This window comes from Mixophyes fleayi, chromosome 4 (genome assembly GCF_038048845.1).
Source record: "Mixophyes fleayi isolate aMixFle1 chromosome 4, aMixFle1.hap1, whole genome shotgun sequence".
NCBI lineage: Eukaryota > Metazoa > Chordata > Amphibia > Anura > Limnodynastidae > Mixophyes > Mixophyes fleayi.
Window position 1 is genome coordinate 133,577,809 of NC_134405.1, and position 22,569 is coordinate 133,600,377.

At 40.5% G+C, this 22,569-nt stretch overlaps 1 protein-coding gene across 2 annotated transcripts in view; it reads right to left on the reverse strand.

The window, feature by feature from the left end:
• Window positions 1-22,569, reverse strand: part of VPS13C (vacuolar protein sorting 13 homolog C) — a 218,151-nt gene that overhangs the window by 24,078 nt on the left and 171,504 nt on the right. For both annotated transcript variants that reach the window (XM_075208356.1, XM_075208355.1), the window contains 9 exons: window positions 22,337-22,471; window positions 21,274-21,355; window positions 20,300-20,369; window positions 11,506-11,617; window positions 5,245-5,358; window positions 4,689-4,828; window positions 4,144-4,225; window positions 3,608-3,721; window positions 2,019-2,094 (listed from right to left, as the gene is read on the reverse strand). In XM_075208356.1, coding sequence (XP_075064457.1) covers window positions 2,019-2,094; window positions 3,608-3,721; window positions 4,144-4,225; window positions 4,689-4,828; window positions 5,245-5,358; window positions 11,506-11,617; window positions 20,300-20,369; window positions 21,274-21,355; window positions 22,337-22,471 — 925 coding nt within the window. The remainder of the gene's footprint in view (window positions 1-2,018; window positions 2,095-3,607; window positions 3,722-4,143; window positions 4,226-4,688; window positions 4,829-5,244; window positions 5,359-11,505; window positions 11,618-20,299; window positions 20,370-21,273; window positions 21,356-22,336; window positions 22,472-22,569) is intronic.

Genomic DNA, 22,569 nt, shown 5'->3' on the forward strand with positions numbered 1-22,569 from the left:
TGTGTTCACGTACCTCTGCGGCCCGTAACATCACCTCGGTAAACCTCTACATGGCTGAGGTAAAGGATTTGACCCAGAGCGGCTCTTCCATGGCTGCCGGTGGCTGTGCCGGGGCGGGACGCTCCTGGGCTCTGGCCTCACATGCAGCGCAAAGGGCATTCTTGTCATGCTGTCCAGCCGGAAACTTTATTCTACATTTGGCACAAGCAAACTTGTAATAGTACTTCATATAGCCTCTCTGCAAAGTTAAACACACTGCTAGTGAATGCTTAATAGGCTTTCAGTGGCAAATAAACAAATTAGTTTTACACAGTAACGATACCAATCACTGGAGAACAAGAGAGAGAAGAGGAGAGAAGTAGCATGCAGCTGCACGATATCAGCTCAAAATGGCGATCAGCGCTTGCAGGAACTTGAAACTGGGGGGGAAGGATGTTCCTCCTCCAGATCCGCCCCTTCCAAAAATAAAATGTCTGCTCCTCTACTGCCCGACCGATCAGCGCATACTTTGTATGGCTGTCGGTGCATACCGCACACATGCTGAATTAATCTTCCCCTCCTCAGGCTGCGCCGTCTCTCTATATAGAGCGGAGCGCTCTGAACCCCCGCTGCTCGTTGCCCAGGAGGGGGTGGGGGGGGGGGGGGGGAGGGGGCTTGCCGGCATGTCCGTCGGCGGGGAGAGATGGATCCTTACATCTCCCCCACGCGATCTATACAGTGTGCCCCACCGATAAACAGTTGACTTATGTAGGCACCTAAAGCTCTAATGGCCACCAAAACTACAAAAAAATCAAACTGGCTAAGAGCTCGTTTCTAGGAGATGGGACTGCCGGCAAGAAGGTGCAAGGTAGCAGGGCACAGCCGCTCTTACCTTTCACAGGAACCGAGGGTGAAGGAAGCCGCCAGACTGTTCACCCCTCTGGGTCTAGGATCGATCCCCGCGAGGCACCTCATGAGCAAAAAAACAAAAACAAAATATTTTAAACTAGACTAAGTATAGGAAGGAGCCTATACCCAAGTGACCTAACTCCTAAGGCACTAAAAAAAAACCTGAGGTATCCACAGGAGAGGAGGGGCATAGTATTGGAGGGGGGTAAAAATCATAGAAGTTATTAGTGCCTAAACTCCCACACCCACTACTATACCCAAATATCTTGCAGTGTCCCCCAGTGGTAGGAAAGAGAAATATACATTTAGGCAGGGCTCACCAAATGATATTGTCTCTAGACCAATTCTGACTACACATTCTCATTAGAATACATAGCTCCTAAATATTTTGCAATAAATGTCAAGAACATCTCGCCAAGTTCATATCAACATACAGTAAGCTCTCTTATCCCAAAGCCATTTCATCTCTTCTCGAAGTCATAACTGAACCACTGAGATTGAAAGGCCGAGGCTACTACCCTAAACAACCCAAAGTAAACAAATCTGCCACTGCTTAGAAACATTGTCAAGCTTGATAAATATCCTGTTTTCAAATATGTATAACAAATAAAGTTTTCAGGGCAATACAGTAAAAAGATTGCCATTAAAGAATAACTTACCCAGGGTCTGACATTCCTGCAATCCAGCGGGGACCCAATATCTTGTGCCCACCACTACACTGCTTGCTGACACTGGTAGCGTGTTGTAGTTGGTCAACAGACTGCCGGTCTGAAAAAAGACCAAATCAAGTAGAGTAAGGAGAGTTCTGCAATGTCAGCCACACTCTCCTTACTGCCACCAACCCGGTTTTGTATCAAACTGGGAGTGTATTGAACAAAGACAATATGTTGCCAGTGCGACGAACAGAGCATTGGCAGCGGTGGCTAAAACTTTGGGTATTGCCGTAAATGTTGGGCTCTAGATAAATAGAAGTTTGGAACAGATATCTGCTTAAGATAATCCACACAAAACGATATTTAAAAACATTTCACTGTTACATTATCCCTGTCTATTTGTACATCTTTTATACAAATGATGTATACCCACTTACATCATGTAAGCAACTGATAAGTTATAGACATGGAACTTACCAACTGTGTGTCCAAGCAGACTCCTCACACCAATGACCAAGCCTTCTGCAAACTCCTCAGGGCCCTGCACTGCTCCCTGCAAACAAATGGGGATTATACGATAGGAAAAAAAAGTGAAAATCTGACCCAAGCACTCCTCAGTAGGCAGCCTTGGTCATGTAAAGAAAAAGACCCCACTTAGGTCTTGTACATATATACATCAGAAATCCAAAAGATTATTACAAAGAAAATCTGGTGCTTACAAAACAATGGAATATTATGTCCCCTTGTTTGATAAATAAAAAAAAGAAAAAAGAAAAAAAAAGAAAGTCACCCAGGGGAAAAAAAAATATCTCTCTTTCTTCACGATATATGTACCATAAGTTCTCAATAATAATTATTAATGGAATGGGAGTATGGGAGTATGAAATTTGCAAAATTCCGCCCCCAACATTGTGGCAAAATTAGCCACCCCACTCTTCCACACTTTGTAGGGTTTGGCTGGTTGTCAAAAGGTATCGACAGTTAGAGTCAACTGCACACCAACATGGTATCTCCGGTTGTAGGGTAATTTCACTGCAACTTCCAGAATCCTTTATTGGTAAATGGACCTGCTTACGCTTCATGGGTAATGTGTCCCTGCTGCAGCACCTCTTTGCTTGTTGCTATGGATGAATCCTTACTGCTTTCAATGGATCAGGATTACTGGGTAGCTGGGAGAGCGCTGATGCATGATGCTGGGTTCAATGCAGGATAGTATGGATTAAAGTGTGCTCTTTAATCTATTGATCACAGGAACACAGAAGGGGCAGGCATCTCACAGAAACAAGCATAGTAGTAATAATGTGTATTAGCTCAATTAACACTTTAAGTGCATAGCACATACAACTGCCACTTAAATTAGCCCTTATTTCATACAATTTTTTACACAGAGGTCTGGGGTTGGGTAAACCACCAGACCTTTAACCCATCACGGCTCACCCCCCCTAATGTGTGAGGGTCAGCCTGGTCACTTTACATTTACTATAGTAACATTGCTTATCTATCCATGTGAAATGTCAGGTGCTCAGACGACCCCCCACCCCCCCTGCACTGGTGCTTCTAAGTTTGGGCTGAGGATCTGATCTCTAGATATTCTGCCCAGACTGATTTTCAGGACTTTGGGTTTAGCGCCACCGTTTAGGAAAGGATGTTTGGAGCCGGGACAAAGCTGCTTCTTCCGGGTTTATCAAAACACTTTTTGGAGCTTCTGGAAGGGTGTTTAACACTGCCACTCTCCAGTCTCTAGACTCTGAGGCATGGCAGTATAACGCTGCAAACAACACTTCAGGGCTCATTGGAATGCTGCTGTAATGACTAAAAGGACTCAATCTTTGCCCTTCTCTAGTCCCCAGATCCTCATAGGACCACCAGGCGACTATTTCTTTTTTAGCTGTACATATTATTACAGCTAAACAGTTTGTATTCACAAGGCACCTATTACACAGATAAAAAGCTCAACCCAGCATGCATGGGGTGGGAAACAAATAGTAAATTTTCTGTTTTGTATGCAAACAAAATATCAGAAGGATTTACATAGTCAAAACACTTTCTAAGCTTGTGTAACTCACCTGGAAGGGCTCATAGAAAAAAGCCTCTACACCTTCTGACAGCCCTCTAATCAGGCCAAATGGGTTTCCTAATACATCCAGGCCCAGGACAAGGACATACAGCTGCTTCAAGAACTGCAAGGGAGCAATGCCCAAAAAGTGGGAGCGTCAGCAAATTATCTACTACAGTACTACAAAACTTCGATAGGACATTTCCACTCAAGTCTTGTAACATGACAGCAGCTAAACTGTTATATACATAAAATAAAGTAAATGTATTTGTAATATCAGTTAGCAATGTAAAATAAGGGCAGGCTGACTGTTTGGTAACATAAAATATATTAATGTAATGTTGCTGATATCAAAGAAAGCATTCCAGATGACAAATATGGAACAATCACTATGGTTGAGAGAGACAGACTTTTACCAGAAGGAATGCCAGATTTTGATTATTTTTTATTAACAGTGACAATGATATTCTGAGATACACATAATCACTGTTTGAAAGGGATGTTACAGCCTTTGAGGTGATGCAAGTACCAATTGCCATATCTAACCTGCTCACTGTAGTGTCTAGTAACCAGTTTCAGTAGCTGGTCCCGCTTGTAGAACCGATACTTCACCTCAAAACAGGCCAATCTGTAAATGAGAAAATGAAATGATGAAGCAGGGTACCGCGCAAGTTAACAAAAGGATCCATATCTGGTGCTGAATACTGCATAGTTCACTTGATGGCCTATTCATTCACAAAACATTGGGACGGTGTTAGACAATTTGGACATAACAGAAAGGAATAATATGCAATGTTTCATAGAGAATTGACAACTATTGACTTGTTATTTTACCTTTTATTCATAAAAAGCAAGGTTACTAGTTGCAGCCATTACAGTTGAAAATGTCATTGATTTGAGTGCAAGTTGCTGCCACATCCCAGCTTGCAAAATTTGGCACAATGACATATAGGACTAACATTCAAACATATGCATCTTCTCTTTGAAATCAATACTGCTTGGTATCTACACAACGCCTATGCTTTGCCAACCTCAATTTGGGCAACGATGTAATCATAACAACTGTATTTAAGAACAAAATTTAGATTTACTTGAAAACAAGATCATCCACATCAGTGAGAGTAGCTCCAATGCTTTTCAGGAGGAGGTTGACAGAGCTGATGCCAATAATTTCTCGTTCCTCTTTGTTTGACTCTTCCCCTCCTGCTCCCAGTGAGAGGCTGAGGTGTAACTAGTGAAAAAGTGCAAGTATTAGTACCATGAACATGACACCCAGCTCATTCCAAGTCTAAAATTAGTTTTGTATTTAAAACATATTTAAAATACTGATACATCACTAGTGTTTTGCAATCAAAATGAAAAGATATTTGTTTTTATTCAAGCTCATTTCTTATCAATACAGAGAAAAATGAGCCATCTATAATTGTCAGTGAGCTGTATCTGATCTGTATATCTCAAAGATAACCTATAAACAATTTCACTACATATTTACAACATATAGCAGAGGTGAAAAACAGATGGCACTGAATAAAAAATTTCAGTTATCAGTTTGTAACAATATTTGCAGTCATCTATTGTTTAACTTTGTTTTTTTAATGTTAATTAAAAAATAAAATAAACAACAGAAAAATTAACCATAAAAAGTACCTTCAAAGGAGATATATGGAAGTGTTCAAAGAAGCTCAAAGTAGTGCTATCTGTCATGGATGATTCCATCAGTTCTGTATTCAGGGCATCTAGATCTTTCTGGATTAACTTGGTCTGCATATCAACAAGAAATAAAAGTTTTAAACAAAATTCTGTTTAATACAAATCTTAATATTGAAATGTGCACAGCTTCAATTATTAGACTCAACTGCAGCTGTCTCTTAAAATGGAGAGAAATAACTTAACTCTATATTGTCAATTAACAACATAACATAAGTCAACAAGGCATTCCATGTCTATGGCAGGTCAAGTGCCTCTACAGGTTACATAACTGAAAGGTGATGTGGGTCAAACAGAAATTGATCGTTATGTTAAAAAAACAAAAAATCTGCTCCTCCGAATGGCTCCCCTCCTGTACTGCTCATCACGCTCCTTTACCTCCCCTCTTGGCCCCTCTCCTTACCTCCACATGGACCAGCTCCCGAGTCACTATGTGCAGGATGCAGAGAAGTCTACATCCCACAATATTCAAGCTTTGCAGATCAGGTAAATGTAGTGACAATGGTGGGGTATTGACATAATGTGGGAGGGGTGGTTTAATTTAATATGGCGGGTCAGTCCCAAATGTGGCACACATTTCCGCTCTCTCCATTTCACATATGCTCACTCCCATTGTCACATGTGAAATCGGACATTGGAATGGTGGTTTTGATATAACAAGGGTAATATATGACAAGTGGGCTTATGTGACTAGGGTATGGAACACTGGGGGCATGTATGACAAGGGGATGGAGGTTTGGGGAATATGTGACAAGGGGTGGAGGGTTGGAAACCTAATGTGTGACAAGGGGAGAGGGAGGGACATTACGTGACCAAGGGCCGAGAGACAAGTGCATTCGGCATGACCAGGCGACTCTCAATTACATCAAACATACATTATGCTGTGCGCTACACACCTGCATGGCATGCCAATGTATTTTTGACATGTACTTGCGACTCATGTGTGGTGTGGGGGCCCATGGCGTATGCACAGCACTAAGATGGCCATTCAGACATTCCAGTTGACACCATTGCTACATACACATTCTCCTTCACATGTTGGCCACACCCCCTCCTATGACACTTTAGAAGTGGAGAAGGGGCGCCGGAACACGTGCTAGCCATGTTACCTAACACTTCAGTCAATTATTAATATAGGAAATGTGTGCCGTTTCAGTTGTTATTGATGGAGACTTTGATATGCTTGTTTCCCCCTCCCTAGATAGAAGACTTTTGATAAAGTAAACTCTATTCAAATTATTGGAGGGACTTTCCACATTTTAAAAAAAATATCACTCTTCGTCCCACCAGTAAATACTTTTTGTACACAGCGCATACATTTTATATTAGAAAACACTGGGTGTAACACAGCAACTAATAACTGAAAAAGAGAGGAGCAAAAAAATCTTTAAACTATTATTAGTTAAGATATGCACATGGTAAATTTGACTTACAATAGATCACTATCTAGTGCTCTATTAAAAGGGAAAAAGTGACAAAAACAATGAATAATGCAAGTTTTGCTTTTGTGAAAAGCTCCATTCCACCTCAACTTGCTTGTCTATTTTAATTACCGAGGAATTCTTCTAAACATTTAAATTAAAACATTAAATACTAAAAAATTGCAAATATTTAAAAGTGTAACCACATCATGCATAGGTGTGCTGCACTGGACATTTCATTTTGTACAGTAAACACATAAGGCATCATAGCGCTGGCCTTTAAATTAAACATGCACATTATACAGTATTTTTGAGAATAGCATTGTTCACTGGTCAATAATATTACTTAGAAGAGTTTACACAGATCCACTGACAGACTTTACATAAGACTTTGCTGTCCTTTATATATGATCTGTCCACATGTGTATGTAGGGGGTAAACTAGCCCCCTGCGTGTTTACTAAGTCCAGATTGATTCACTTATATTGCAAATGAATCAGCTGGCCTTGTTTACACCTTTAATATTTAATTAAGTGGCAGGGCTGTGTGCCTTACCCCCTGTCCACACACTGCCTGGGTGAGAAGGAGGGGATCAATCCATTCTCCAACTTGGCGCCACTGAATTTTGGCTGGGAGATTTATACTCAAATTTCCCTCCCGCAGTACCTTCCAGGAGTCCTGCTCTAGTGTCTAGCCTCTCCCTCCAAGGTGAAATCAGCTCCAGAGAGATGCTGAGGCAGTAATCTCCATGCTGCCACAGCTCCTTGAGCTTGGCTGTGGGTCTTGCACTCTGGCGCCTCCAAGGGGCAGCACAATAACAGTACAAGAAAGGAGTATGATACTGCTGATCTTCAGCCCCCATGTGGGGAACCAGGTTGCAGCATCTCGAATACCGCTGGACCCTTTCTCTCAAACTCACTCTTGCAGGGTACAAGTGAACCCTGCATGGAGTTACTACCGCACCACAGTCTCCTGTTCCCAAAACTCAGTAATGAGTTCACACTGAACCACCAGAAATAGAATCCATAGGCACTATAGCGCTCAGGTGTGGTGGCACATTAACGCTGGATGTGCCCCAATGTCCACTGGAAAACCAGGAACTTTAAACATTAGTTTATAACCAAATTAACATTAAATCACCTGCAGCATTTCCTTTTGTACAATTAACCCCTCGGGTACTGTAGCACCAGATTTTAACTTAGCATGCACATTATATATTTTTACGCATTGGCCAAAGAAAAAATCCCCTAGAGAAACTCTCAGGTATCCAAATAATGGTGTTTTAAGGATTGAAAAACGAATTTAAAACTGTGAATAAGCCAACTTAATGAAACCAATATTGTGATAGAACTTGACAGTTCCAGGTAAATTGTCCCGATTTAAGTATATGCAAAAGAGTTGTCTGTAAATTGAATGATGGATGAATAGTGATATAACTTAAATAATATTGTAGCAATAGTTACCAATCCAAAGGAAACGCAAGAAAAGAGCACCTTAGCAAAAGTACTTGCAGTGTGAATAGGACTTGATAGACTACGTGGAGTATCCTCCTCCAAACAGTGGATTTTCCAATATTGTAGTCCTCAGAGGACAGAGCAACAGCTTAGTCTCAAAATCAGGTAAAATCGAGGGTCTCACTAATGCCAATTCCTAATGCACTTGATTTTAAACAACTTCTTCAGAGTACCAAGCAATAGGTTCATCCATTTCATTCTTAAAGTGTTGGTGCCGGACACAGGTTCTGCACCATTTGCAGGGCGTAGGGTTAAGGGAGACCATGTCACACTTGTGTTTATTTGAAAAGTTTGAATTATCATTGGTTAACTTTGTTTTAAATAAGAACTCCTTGTATCTATGTATATATAAAAAATAAAAAACAAAACTTCTGAAGACTCCACTATCAAAGGGAGTGAGACACAGCAAACAATTATCACATGCCTATATTTCTGCTAGTTTGGCAGGACCTTCATATTATATGAGATTATAGATTACCATGGCTTGTTCAGGAGGGAGGACAATTTACAAGCGATGTTACTACTCAAAAATCTCTCTCTAACAGCTGCACCAATTAAGATTCCTAGAAGGACAGAAGCGGATTTTATCCACAAGGCGGCTACATTCATGTGAGAGTGTTCTCCAAGGTGAGCCATGGATAGGCACCCATAATTATCAGCATGAGGCAGTGATAATATTGTCTTCTGCATGATCTGGAGGGGTTTAGTGTCGTACCTGTAGTGTATGTACGTGAACAATTCTATATTATACTTTTAGATCACAGTAACAACTGAAACATCAGCAGATCAAGCAGTAATAATACTGACATTTTTACGGGTTATACATCTAGTTACTTTGAACGGTCATGTGTACAAATGGGTAATAACTGTGCAGAACACAGATATTTGAATTATAGGATACACATACACAGATAACAGTGGAGAACTTTCAGTTTTTGCATTAAATGGACCATTCTATAAAGAAATATACATTCTCATTTTATTATGTGAATTATGGAGAACTTCATAAAATTCTCACTGCAAATTACTGGTTTTAGACATTTAAAATTCTGTGCATAATAAGGCTGATTTTAAGAGGCCTTGAATCATGTGCGATTGATTAATTCATTCTAACCTATTATGTATTTGGGAATTATCTTGATTTATTTTCATGCATGATTTTTCATTATCTGATTTTTTAGGAGTTAATTTTAAATATGAATTATGAGCTTTTTAGTTAATATTAATTATACTGTATATGAATTAGTCCAATTTAGAGTTTTTACATTTTAACAGTGTTAAAATAAATAAGTGTTTCATTTTAAGCCTTGTGTGATTTGCTTCATAACAAATATCACTGATGAGGAGTTTGATTCTACTCGTAAATTTTTAAGGTCGGCAATTTCCCTACTTTATGATATGAAGGCCGGCTGGTGTTTGCATCTTCTTGCACCAATAAAGGAAAAGAGACATTTTATACTAACGCTAAATCCTTTACTGGGGTATAAAGTGTTTGTGCAAGAGTAGCCACAGTTTTAAATGTTGAAAACTGTCAAAATTAACTCCTCCCTTTTTTATACTGTGTGCCAACAAATATTTTTTTTTTTTTTTTTTTTTTTAAGAATAGTCAAACAACCGGTCTAACTCAAAGACCATAATCAACATTAACACAAAACATAAAAATATGGAATCAGAGAAATAGATTTAACATAACTAAGTATATACTTTCAAAGTAGCCCCTACATGACCCATTTCCCCGGCAACCGGAGGGCCCGTTCCAAATACAGGACACGGTAACCAAAGCACACACCGTCTCAGCTTCTTGTTAGGATACACTGGGGTTATCTGTGATAGCTACTGCAGCTCCTGAAGCAAGGGTTAGGCGAATCCAATTGCAATGTGACTGCCTTAGATGGCTATCATTGTTATTAACAGCCCTCTGGGAACCTTCAGTCAGAGAGCAATGGTAGCAGAAGGGGCTCCGTAATCCATGCCTAACCGGCTAGGAGTCAGTGGTGTTCTGAAGGAACTCCAAAGAACAGTAAAAGAAATTAAGAACATTTTAAAGAAATAACAATTATTTTTGTTTTAAAGGCAGCACTGACACATGATGTGCCTAACTCATATGGCAAAAAAACTGTCTGTTGGTGCAGTGGTATAGAAGAAAGGAGATTCACATTTTGACAATTTACAACATTTTAAACTAAGTGCTTACTTCTGCAGAAACCCTCTATAACAGAAGGAAGCAATTCCCTTAGCATGAATGAAATTTCTTACAAAATTACAACAAATGCAATAGAAAATCTTAGGTCCTTCAAAGCTTAGTTCTAAACTCAAACAAAACTGATAACTGTGTTAAACATACTGGGCCTGATTCATTAAGGAAAGTAAGGCAAAAAAAAATGAGTGTTTTCTCCTGGACAAAACCATGTTACAATAGCAGGGGTGCATATTCGTTTATTATTTTGCACATAAGTAAAATACTGACTTCTTTCATGTAACACACAAAAAATGAATAGCTTTATTTTTACACTGACATTTAAAGCTGATCTAGGACATGCCCTACTCCAATTATAAATCTGTTCTCACATTTTAAATTTACCTCTCCCTCCAATGCAACATGGTTTTGCCAAAGTGCAAAGTTATTCATTTTTTTGCTTTACTTTCCTTAGTGAATTAGGCCCACTATGTTAATGGTTATAAATGTTAATGTCCTCATCCCCTGCCCACAAACAGATGTAGTAGTGGCCTTGTCATCCAATGGCTGTTTCATGAGCAGAGATCAACTTTTATTCTATGGGATCGTGCAGATCCCAAAATCTGGTTATTCCCTTCTCCAATCCCTCCATTAAACTGACCCAACCTATTCACCCCCACTTTGTTCATGTGAGCACCTTGTTCTCTCACTTTTTGATTCATCTAACAGTTCCTATCTCAGGTGTGAGACAGGCAAAGAAACTATTTCATTGGTAATTGTTTTCAGAAATCTGGATGGCTCATTAATGTAGAATCTAACATCTTTGCTGGCTCTGTTCATTCCACTGTATAAATCAATGTAAGTGAACTTTCATCTTTGCGAAAATTACAATAAAAAAAAAAAAATACAAGCAAAAGAGTTAACCCCATGCTTAACGAAATGAGAAATTTTAAATATTTTGGATAATATGTGACCATATGCATGTATGCCACCTATGTAAATTAAAGACTTCACACCATTTGCACATAAAGCTAAAAAGGAAAGCAATACGTAAAATACCTTTGAAATAATAACATGTGGTTAAAACTTACACGTTGCTTCTCAACCTCAGGATTAGTAGCTGGAGTGAACAACCCAATTATGGCAGCAAGGAAGCCTTGGTCAACCTTTAGAGCCATACACTGGATCAGAACCATGAAATACCTGCAGAAAAAAGTAGCATCAAGAAACTTAGTGGCTCAAGAATTCACAGATTGCATTCTCAAGAGAATGTACAATGGCATATGTTAGTATATGTAATCAGTATAATAAGAGGATTTTTGTGTCAATCATTAACACAACGCTACCATGGGGTAGTGGTGAGGGTGCAGGAACTGGACACTTAAGGGTGAACTTTTCTGAAACAGAAACTCCTCCAATCTCCCAAACCCATTGCTCCTCTGTTTACAATTTGCAAAGCCCCAAAGGATAAAGTTACACAATAAAGTTAACCAAATACACAAAACTGAACACTGAGCACAAATGGTGGGAGTGCAGGGTACCCCCAGATGGATTTGGAACAGAGGCTGGCTGACAATTTTTAGCCCAGCAGGGAAAGACTTGGCTCAGCAGCCTCTTAGGAATATTTTAAAGGAAAAAATGCAGGCAGCCCAGTGACCCAGCTCAAAGTATCCCACTATGGGATCAGCCAGGGGGTTGATACCACCCCTGCCCCCCAAGCTTAGCCAGCCTCCTATATTTAATGGCAAGTACAAAAATACCCTTTTCTCCTGCACCCAGAGAGGCACTGCTACCATGGGAAACACTGAACACAAACCTAGCTATTCAAAGACAAAAAAAACAAAACATTAAAATATGTGGACAGAGGATGAGGTGGCTGCCCGACATAGCCTGCTGGACCTGATCCATATTGCTATATTCTTCTTAGATTCTGGCCAATCCCGCTTCTGCATGCTGTAGACAACCAGCAGGAAGTCAATCTTTCGAACCCTCCAGGATCTGTCCAGGTAAATCTAAGAGCTCTGGCCACATCCCGGAGAACCAGCTGTTCCTGGTCACCTGAAAGATCAGACTGATACAGGTGAAAATGTAACAACACCTTAGATTGGAATGATGGAGATGTACGAAAGACTGCCCTGTCAGTGTGAAAAATCAATAAGGGAGACCTGCAAGACAGGGCCTATTTGGAAACCCATCTAGGTGAATAAATAGCTATTAGGAAAGTCACTTTTCAAGTCAAGTACTTAAAGTCAACCATCTCCAAAAGGTTCAAACGGAGGAAGCTGAAGAGCCGAAACAACCAGGTTAAGATACCATACCAGTGTAGGAAGGACATCTACAACACCCTGAAAGAAAAAGTCTGGACCTCCAGGATCATAGCCAAGTTCCTGTGGATAAACAAGGCTGAGACTTGAACCTTAGACTAAATAAGCTTCAGTCCGCCATCCAGTCCATCATGGAGAAATTAAAGAAGATGTGAAAACCTAAAGATATAAGTGTGGAATCCTTTGCATTCGCACCACATATACGTTTTCCAAAACCTAGGATAGTTAGGTGTAAACACTGGCTATCTGCATAGTCTGGACAACCAATTGGTTCTCAAAATCCTGGCTTCTAACAGACAACGAAGATAGTGATGGAGAAACAGACCTTATAACAGAATATCGTTCAGTTGAGCCAGCCTTAGAATGTTGCTGTAGATTTTGTGGCTAAGCTGGAGCCTCGAGGATAACTGTAACCACCTCCTTCTTGAATTTCTTGAGGACACAAGGAAGCATCGGAATTGGAAGGAAGAGACAGACCAACCTGAATTTCCAAGGTATTGTCATGGCATCCACTAGTGTTGCCAACAGATGTTATGCCAGGAAGCCATCATGTCCACCTCCGACTGACCCCATGTTTGCATCAGCAGACTTGATACCTCTGGATAGAGAGACTACTTTCCAGGGAGAATTGAGTACCTGCTAAGGAAACCCATCTCCCAATTCTCAGAAAGACTTCAGTTTTCACTCATCGCCAGGGAGCTCTTGGTTCCTCCCTAGTCATTTACGCGGCATCCAACTGAACACAGACAGGCTTTCCCTGTAGGACTGACTAGGCCCATTATAACGTTCATCACTGCTCTGATCTCCGGAATGTTGATAGGACGCTTGGCTCTATTCACGGACCAAAGACCCTGCAAGCTAAGGTGTAACTCCACTGCCCCACAATCCCTGAAGATGGGCGTCCCTTGTAACAATGGTTCAGTTATGGATAAAATATGGGTGGCCTTTTATAAAGGCTCTAGCATGCTTCACCAACTGGAACAATTCTGACTTTTGGCAGTCAGACTGCAGTGCTTCCAAAAACAGATTAGACAATTTTTCCATGGCCTTGGAAATCCATGCTCATGCTAAAGAAGGCCTGAGTGCTGCACCAGCAGTCACATAGATGGACTGTAAATTGTTTTCACATTTCTTGTTCTATTCAATCTTGTGTGAAGCTGCCCCAATAAGCGGAAAAGTAGGTCACTTTTCTTCTTTTTAAAATAAGGCCAGTTCAGTAGACTTAGAATCATCCCCCTCTAACATGTCCAAAGCCCGGCATACTGCTATAAATAGCTGGTCAATGCCGTGGTCTCAAAAAGATTCGCTCTTGAATCCATTGGGATCCTCTGGGTCTGAGTCACCCAGAAACTGCCGTTCTTCCAGCAGAGAGAATTCTGAATCAGAATTCAGAATCAATCCTCTTCCAACATGTCTAATGCGTCCCTCCCAAGTGTGCGAGAGTCACATCTGCACACTGGGCATTTGGACCTTGCCGTCCATTTGGTAATTTTGTCTGCCACCTGGAACAGGTGAAATAGGAAACAGACTTGCCTCCTCCAGCTTTAGCCTCACAACTAGTCCCTTTTTCAGACAAATGGTAGAAGAGTACAGTGAGGCAAACAGACTGACAGAATCCTAGCTACAAAACAAATTCTGATATAGACCCCTAATAAAGTCCCTCAGTTTAAAGCAAACACATTAGCACACACTCCCAGACAGCAGCAAGAGGCTTGAGGAGAACAACCAGCAGCAGGATGCAGACACAGGAAATGCAGCTTCCAGTCAGCAGCAGCTCTTCCGGGGACTGGTAGTCTACTGGCAGGCTTTCTCCAGAAGGGAAGCTCACCAAGGGGAAGAAACTATATGCAGAGTGACTCAGTGCAATGGGAGACGTCTGTCTATAGACAGGTCCACAAATAGCCTCAGGCCATAAAAAAGGAGGGGGGAAGGGACCTGGTATAAATAACGCTTGCAAGGCAATACGTTCCAAATAACTTCCCCCTTGAACTCCCATGGGAGTGGAAGTAGAATGGTATCAGCCGCTTAGCCGCTGTGACCATATTGGAAATCAGGGAGTTTACCGATGCAGAATTTTTTTGGTGGCGAGAAACTCCACCTACACCTCAGCTCTGCAGAGAATCAGCAGAGAGAGGTCGAATGCCTCTAGGTAACCACCACCTCCCATACATACACACATTCATTTCTGCAGGGAAATGAGAGAACATGAGTGAAAGATAAATTATAGCTTAAAATTAGAGATGAGCGCACTCGGATTTTGTGAATCCGAGCCCACCCGAACCTTTCCGATCCAAGTCGGATCCGAGACAGATCCGGGTATTGGCGCCAAATGAAAACTTGAAACCGAGGCTCTGAGTCATAATCCCGCTGTCGGATCTCGCGATACTCGGATCCTATAAATTCTCCGCTAGTCGCCGCCATCTTCACTCGGGCATTGATCAGGGTAGAGGGAGGGTGTGTTAGGTGGTCCTCTGTCCTGGTAGATCTCGTGCTGTGCTGTTTAGTTCTGTGCTGTGCTCTTCTGCAGTATCAGTCCAGTGGTGCTGTGTGCTGTCCTTCTGAGTTCAGTGGTGCTGCTGGGTCCTGTGCCGTGTCCTGTTCAGTCCAGTGGTGCTGTGTCCTGTGCTCTGTCAATTTTGAGTTCAGTGGTGCTGCTGGGTCCTGTGCTGTGCCCTGTTCAGTCCAGTGGTCCTGTGTCCTGTGCTCTGTGCTTCTAAGGGCATAGTTATTTCCCCATTATTCCCAAGTGTTTTAAAAAAAAGTTATAAAAAAAAAAAAAAATACAAACATTTTTTTTTTTAAAAAAAAATAATTACAACAAAATTTGCAAAACCAATCCTGCAGTATAAACTCATTGGTACTGCAATATTATATTACCAAGTTCACTGATTCAGCAGTATAAGTCCAGTGGTACTGCTATTACAAAGTTCACTGATTCAGCAGTATAAGTCCAGTGGTACTAATATTACAAAGTTCACTGATTCAGCAGTATAAGTCTAGTGGTACTGATATATTACAAAGTTCACTGATTCAGCAGTATAAGTCCAGTGGTACTGATATATTACAAAGTTCACTGATTCAGCAGTATAAGTCCAGTGGTACTGCTATTACAAAGTTCACTGATACAGCAGTATAAGCCCAGTGGTACTGCTATTACAAAGTTCACTGATTCAGCAGTATAAGTCCAGTGGTACTGCTATTACAAAGTTCACTGATTCAGCAGTGTATAAGTCCAGTGGTACTGCTATTACAAAGTTCACTGATTCAGCAGTATAAGTCCAGTGGTACTGATATATTACAAAGTTCACTGATACAGCAGTATAAGCCCAGTGGTACTGCTATTACAAAGTTCCCTGATACAGCAGTATAAGTCCAGTGGTACTGCTATTACAAAGTTCACTGATTCAGCAGTATAAGTCCAGTGGTACTGCTATTACAAAGTTCACTGATTCAGCAGTGTATAAGTCCAGTGGTACTGCTATTACAAAGTTCACTGATTCAGCAGTATAAGTCCAGTGGTACTGCTATTACAAAGTTCACTGATTCAGCAGTATAAGTCCAGTGGTACTGCTATTACAAAGTTCACTGATTCAGCAGTATAAGTCCAGTGGTACTGATATATTACAAAGTTCACTGATTCAGCAGTATAAGTCCAGTGCTACTCTCCTGTGCCGCATATAATTTTTAAAGGCTTTGCCGAGTGTGTGTGGCTTAGGGGTACGCTCTCTTGTGCTACATATAATGGAAAACCAAAATTTGGAGGATAAAGTAGGGAAAGATGAAGACCCACTTCCTCCTAATGCTGAAGCTGCTGCCACTAGTCATGACATAGACGATAAAATGCCATCAACGTCGTCTGGCAAGCCCGATGCCCAATCTCCTAGTACAGGGCATGTAAAATCCAAAAAGCCCAAGTTCTCAAAAAATAGCAAAAAGAGAAACTTAAAATCATCTGAGGAGAAACGTAAAGTTGGCAATATGCCATTTACGACACGTAGTGGCAAGGAACGGCTTAGGCCCTGGCCCGTGTTCATGACTAGTGGTCCAGCTTCACCCAAGGATCTAAGCCCTCCTCCCCCCCCCCCCCCCCACAAAAAATTTAAGAGAGTTATGCTGTCAGCAACAACAACAAAACAGCAAAGAACTCTGCCTTCTAAACAGATGACATCACAAATCCCCAAGGCGAGTCCAAGGGTGTTGTTGGTTGTGAACCCTGACCTTCCAATCACTGTACGGGAAGAGGTAACTCCATCCAGCATTTGCAGCACGCCCTCTGCATATGCTGGAAGGATTACCCACAGTCCAGTTACAGATTTGGCTAATGAAGGTGTGAATGTTGTACACCGGGAGGAGGATATTGATGTAGCTGGCGCTGAGGAGGATGTTGATGATTATGATGCAGACAGATACCAAATTGCCTTTCTCAATTTCTATTTATATTCTAGATTATATAACGGCTGAATAGTTTTCTATTTTACTTCTAGTGGAGAGGGGATCTGATGCAGACAGATACCAAACTGCCTTTGTCCATTTCTTTGTATATTTGAATTTCTAGTTCTACAGTCTATGCAGTCTGCTTTATTTATATTCAACTACAAGTGTAGGGTGGGGGGATAGATAGCCACCAAAGTAACGTGGTCCATTTAATTTCACTTTCTAGCTCCACAGTCTGTGCAGCCTGCTTTTTTTATCTTCAAAGTATTTATATTTACAAGCCTTGCAATCTAAATTAACTAGAGGTAGTGACGTGGTAGAACTCCAAAAGGCAGTTTGGAAGCCCCTGTACAAACTGGCTCTATTTTTTAACTGAGTTGTCCCCCCTCCAGTGTGTACTCGGAAAGAGTTTTTAGTGCAGCGGGGAACCTGGTCAGTGAGCGGCGAAGGAGGTTGCTTCCTCACAACGTTGAAAAAATGATGTTTATAAAAATGAATAATCAATTCCTCAATGAAGTACAGCACTGCCCTCCAGATAGTACAGAGGGACCTGTGGTTGTGGAGTCCAGCGGGGACGAATTGATAATGTGTGAGGAGGAGGAAGTACACACTGTAGGGGGGAGAGGAATCAGAGGTTGAGGATGAGGACGACATATTTCCTCAGTAGAGCCTGTTTAGTTTGTACAGGGAGAGATGAATTGTTTTTTTGGTGTGGGGGCCCAAACAAACCAATCATTTCAGCCACAGTTGTTTGGTAGGCCCTGTCGCTGAAATGATTGGTTTGTTAAAGTGTGCATGTCCTATTTCAACAACATAAGGGTGGGTGGGAGGGTCCAAGGACAATTCCATCTTGCAACTATTTTTTTGGCATTATGTGACCATTCAACAGTCGTTTGCCATGTTCAAAAAGTAAAAGAAAATGCCAACAAATTCAATAAATTAAGTCAAAAGTTAAATGCCCTGTCATTATTTAAAACAAGAGGTTTTGACGTGCTAGAATTAGTGTAGTGTTAAGATGTTATAAACACTACACTTGGAACTTTGAGAAGGTATTGTGGCCCCGGTATCAAATTTAGTACCGGGGCCACCCCACTACGCAGTCCAGATATTTGTTTGGTGGAATTCTGACCAATTGAGGGTGTATTTATTTTATTGTGGCCCCGGTATCAAATTGGGTACCGGGGCCACCCCACTACGCAGTCCAGATATTTGTTTGGTGGAATTCTGACCAGTTGAGGGTTTTATTATTATATTGTGGGGCCCACTCTATACCACACTACGACTCTATACCACTCTATTTAATACCTTAATTCTATTTAATACTTTAATTCTATTACTAATTCCCATAAAGAGGAACTGCAGCTTCTATTTAATACTTTAATTCTATTAGTAGTTACCATAAAGAGGAACAAATTAAACAAATTTTACCAAAAGTATAATATGACTTACAAACACTACACTTGAAAGATGGTGCCTTTAAATGAAAAAGTCAGTCTTCATTGCACGACTATGTGCAACAGGGACAGTTTTTTGGTTTACAAAGTCAACCAATAACACTTCGACCCTGTCTGTCTTTAACATACTTGATGGGATCTCAATGATGAATGCTCTGTACCATGGTTGGAGGAGGTAATGTGGCCCCGGTACCAAATTGGGTACCGGGGCCGCTCCACTATGCAGTCCAGATAGAGGTGTATCAGATATTAAACAATGTTGACTGTTGCTGCAAAATTTTTAAATAATATTGTGGGGAACACTACACTATGCAGTCCATAAACTTTTTTGGTGGCATTCAGACCCGTGGAGGTTTTTTTTAATAATATTGTGGCCCCGGTAAAAAATTGTGTACCGGGGCCACCCACTACGCAGTCCAGAACCTTTTTTTTGGGAATTCAGACCCGTGGAGGGTTTTTTAATTATATTGTGGTGACCACTCCTCTACACAGTCCAGATACATTTATTGGTGCGAATCATACAAGTTCAGGGTTTTTAATTTATATTGTGGTGACCCACTCCTCTACACAGTCCAGGTACATTTTTTGGTGCAATTAAGACCAGTTGATGGTTTTCTTATTATATATATTGTGGTGACCCACTCCTCTACGCAGTCCAGGTACATTATTGGTGCGAATCATACAAGTTCAGGGTTTTTAATTTATATTGTGGTGACCCACTCCTCTACGCAGTCCAGGTACATTATTGGTGCGAATCATACAAGTTCAGTGTTTTTAATTTATATTGTGGTGACCAACTCCTCTACGCAGTCCAGATACATTTATTGGTGCGAATCATACAAGTTCAGTGTTTTTAATTTATATTGTGGTGACCCACTCCTCTACGCAGTCCAGGTACATTATTGGTGCGAATCATACAAGTTCAGGGTTTTTAATTTATATTGTGGTGACCCACTCCTCTACGCAGTCCAGGTACATTATTCGGTGCGATTCATACCAGTTGATGGTTTTCTTATTATATATATTGTGGTGACCCACTCCTCTACGCAGTCCAGGTACATTATTGGTGCGAATCATACAAGTTCAGTGTTTTTAATTTATATTGTGGTGACCCACTCCTCTATGCAGTCCAGGTACATTTTTTGGTGCAATTAAGACCAGTTGATGGTTTTCTTATTATATTGTGGGGACCACTCCACTACGCAGTCCAGAAAGATACCTCGTTGCAACGTTTTGGACTAATAACTATATTGTGAGGTGTTCAGAATACACTGTAAATTAGTGTAAATGCTTGTTATTGAATGTTATTGAGGTTAATAATAGCGCAGGAGTGAAAATAAGCCCAAAAACTTGATTTTTGAACTTTTTATGCTTTTTTCAAAAAAAATCCGAACCAAAACCTTTCGGCAGGTGTTTTGCGAAACAAATCCGAAACCAAAACATAGCGAAAATTTGAATCCAAAACACAAAACACGAGACACCAAAAGTCGCCGGTGCACATCCCTACTTAAAATAGAGTTAATGGATTAGATCAATTATTTACAAGGAGATTTTACAAGGGTGCATTTTTATTCACCAGAGGAGACAGAGATATTATTTACATAAATACGCGTTAATAATAAAATATTGTCATACTGGGTGTAGAAAAAAAATGTAACAAATTATGTACTTACTTGAACTGCATGACTTTGCTGAATTCATTAAATCTGGTAATAATGCTAATATCAATGAAGGGCTTGGGTTCTGAAAACAAATTAATTTCAATCATTAAAAAATGCACCAAAAAGAAAGAAATGTTTTTCCATATCTTTCACATTAGAAAAATTCAAGAAAAATAAAAATGTTTGTTTGAAAAGGATGCCAAATGTATATCTTATTATAATTGCTGGTTTATGGTGAAGACCTCATGCAGGTAAAGATATTGTTCAATGATTTTAAAGCTTTTTGACACCTTAGTTTGCCCACAGAATGACTACGTTCATATATTACAATACAGTCTGAATAATTAAAAAAACAAACCCCAATCTCCAAAACAGTACAAATTTTCACTTACATTTAATTTACAGATCTGCCTTATATACCACTCCACCAGCTTATATGAGGGTTTCACACATCAAACCAGTGTAAATAACACATTGTGACACACAGGACTTTTTCTGGGAGGCAAACTCTGGACCCTTACATTGTACACTGTGGCATTTCCATGTATGCTTCTGTCCTGTTCTGTCTCCTCTACTGCTAAACTGTATCAGTGGTTTAGCTCTACTGTTTATCACTGTCTCTCTCTGCATTATTTTTAAGCTAGTGGCACACAGGCTCTTTGAGTGCTTGCATATTTTACCTCCTTCATCTAGACCATCAGCTGCATTTTTACCATCATACTTCATGTACAAAAAATAAACTTACATTTTGAGTGTTAGTTGCCCTTTAAATGAAAGTTTAAATAAAATTATTAAGTAGGTTATCTACTTTGCTTTTAAAATTGCCTTTAGTGTGTTGAATAGTATGCACATCTGTCTACCCCATGTACTAAGGCCAAGGAATATACTCAATGATTTACAGATATATAGTCAGTCACAACTGTTAAGGTAGGGTCCACACAAAGCACAATATACATCAGGAGGCATTTCAAAATGACAATTTTTACCAGAGTCCAGAGCAATAGACTTTGGAGGTGCCACTGGATGGAAGACTGCAGGGAACATGGAACCAGGAAGCTGGTTATCAACCTATCAAACACACAAAACACCAAGGATTGTCAAGTCTTTTTATCATAACAACCAATCCCAACAATTCTGTCTCATGTTTATCACATTTCACAGGAAGGCAATGTTCTCCGTCATTGGACCCAGGGCATTCTTCAAGCTTGGGGTACGCGGGTATAAAATTAAATATTTAATGTGGGTGGACATCTATTTTGATTCATCATGTGCACTAAAGCCATCAAAGGCTGTGAGAGAAAATATTAATTTGTTCTGGTTTTCTGTAAATGAACAACTGCTCCAATATACACTTGAGGTGATTAATTCCAACTGCCCGTAATGCATTGTGCATAAGCCGCTTCCACACGTAAGCAGAGCTGAATCTGCTTTGCACACACACACACATCTTTTCGACACATGCTCAGTCCCACACTGGTCTGCTCATTCGCCATCTTGGTGCTTGTACAGTACTGAAATGATATGCACCACCTCAGCACATGCACAGTGGCATTGTGCCCAGCTCCAGCCAGCCCATATACATTGGCGGCACGGCCAAGTCCGAGCAGTCTTCGTATCTGGTGACATGCAGAGTGTCCATGTGTTTGCGATGGCATCATCTCTGACATGTGGGTACAAAGAGTACTCAATGCTCTCTTTCTGACTCATAACCCACACCACCAGGAACCTCTCAAGCATTCTTCCCTGTCCTCTCTGTAATTCTAACAATATGCAATCTGTAATCTATTTATATAACTAATTATAGCTCTGATCATTGCAAGACTATAATATATATATATATATACACACACTACTTATCGCTGCAATCTCTCTAGATAAAACTGCATAGATACACTCAAAGAGGAAAGACTGATATAATACAGACATTATTTCTTGTTCATGCTATCTCAACTGTTGAACTACACTGCAACGTCTGCAGTATATGTAAGGATTTATATGTATTGTTCATATGACCTCAAATTTAGTTAAAGACATCATTGTATACTTCACCTGTAGCCAGTATAACTGGGCCCGTAAACTTCTTTGGTGTGGAGACTGTTTAAGTTCAATATGGATGCCGGATAGAAAACTTCTCCTAATTAAGCACTTCAATGGCAAACGCATTTCCATAGAGCTAAAACTGACCTAAACAAACAGGATTGAGAGAATTCTGTACTTTATAAGGAGCACTGTTATAAAGAAATGTGTTTCATCAGACTGAGATATCCAAAGGGTAAACACCA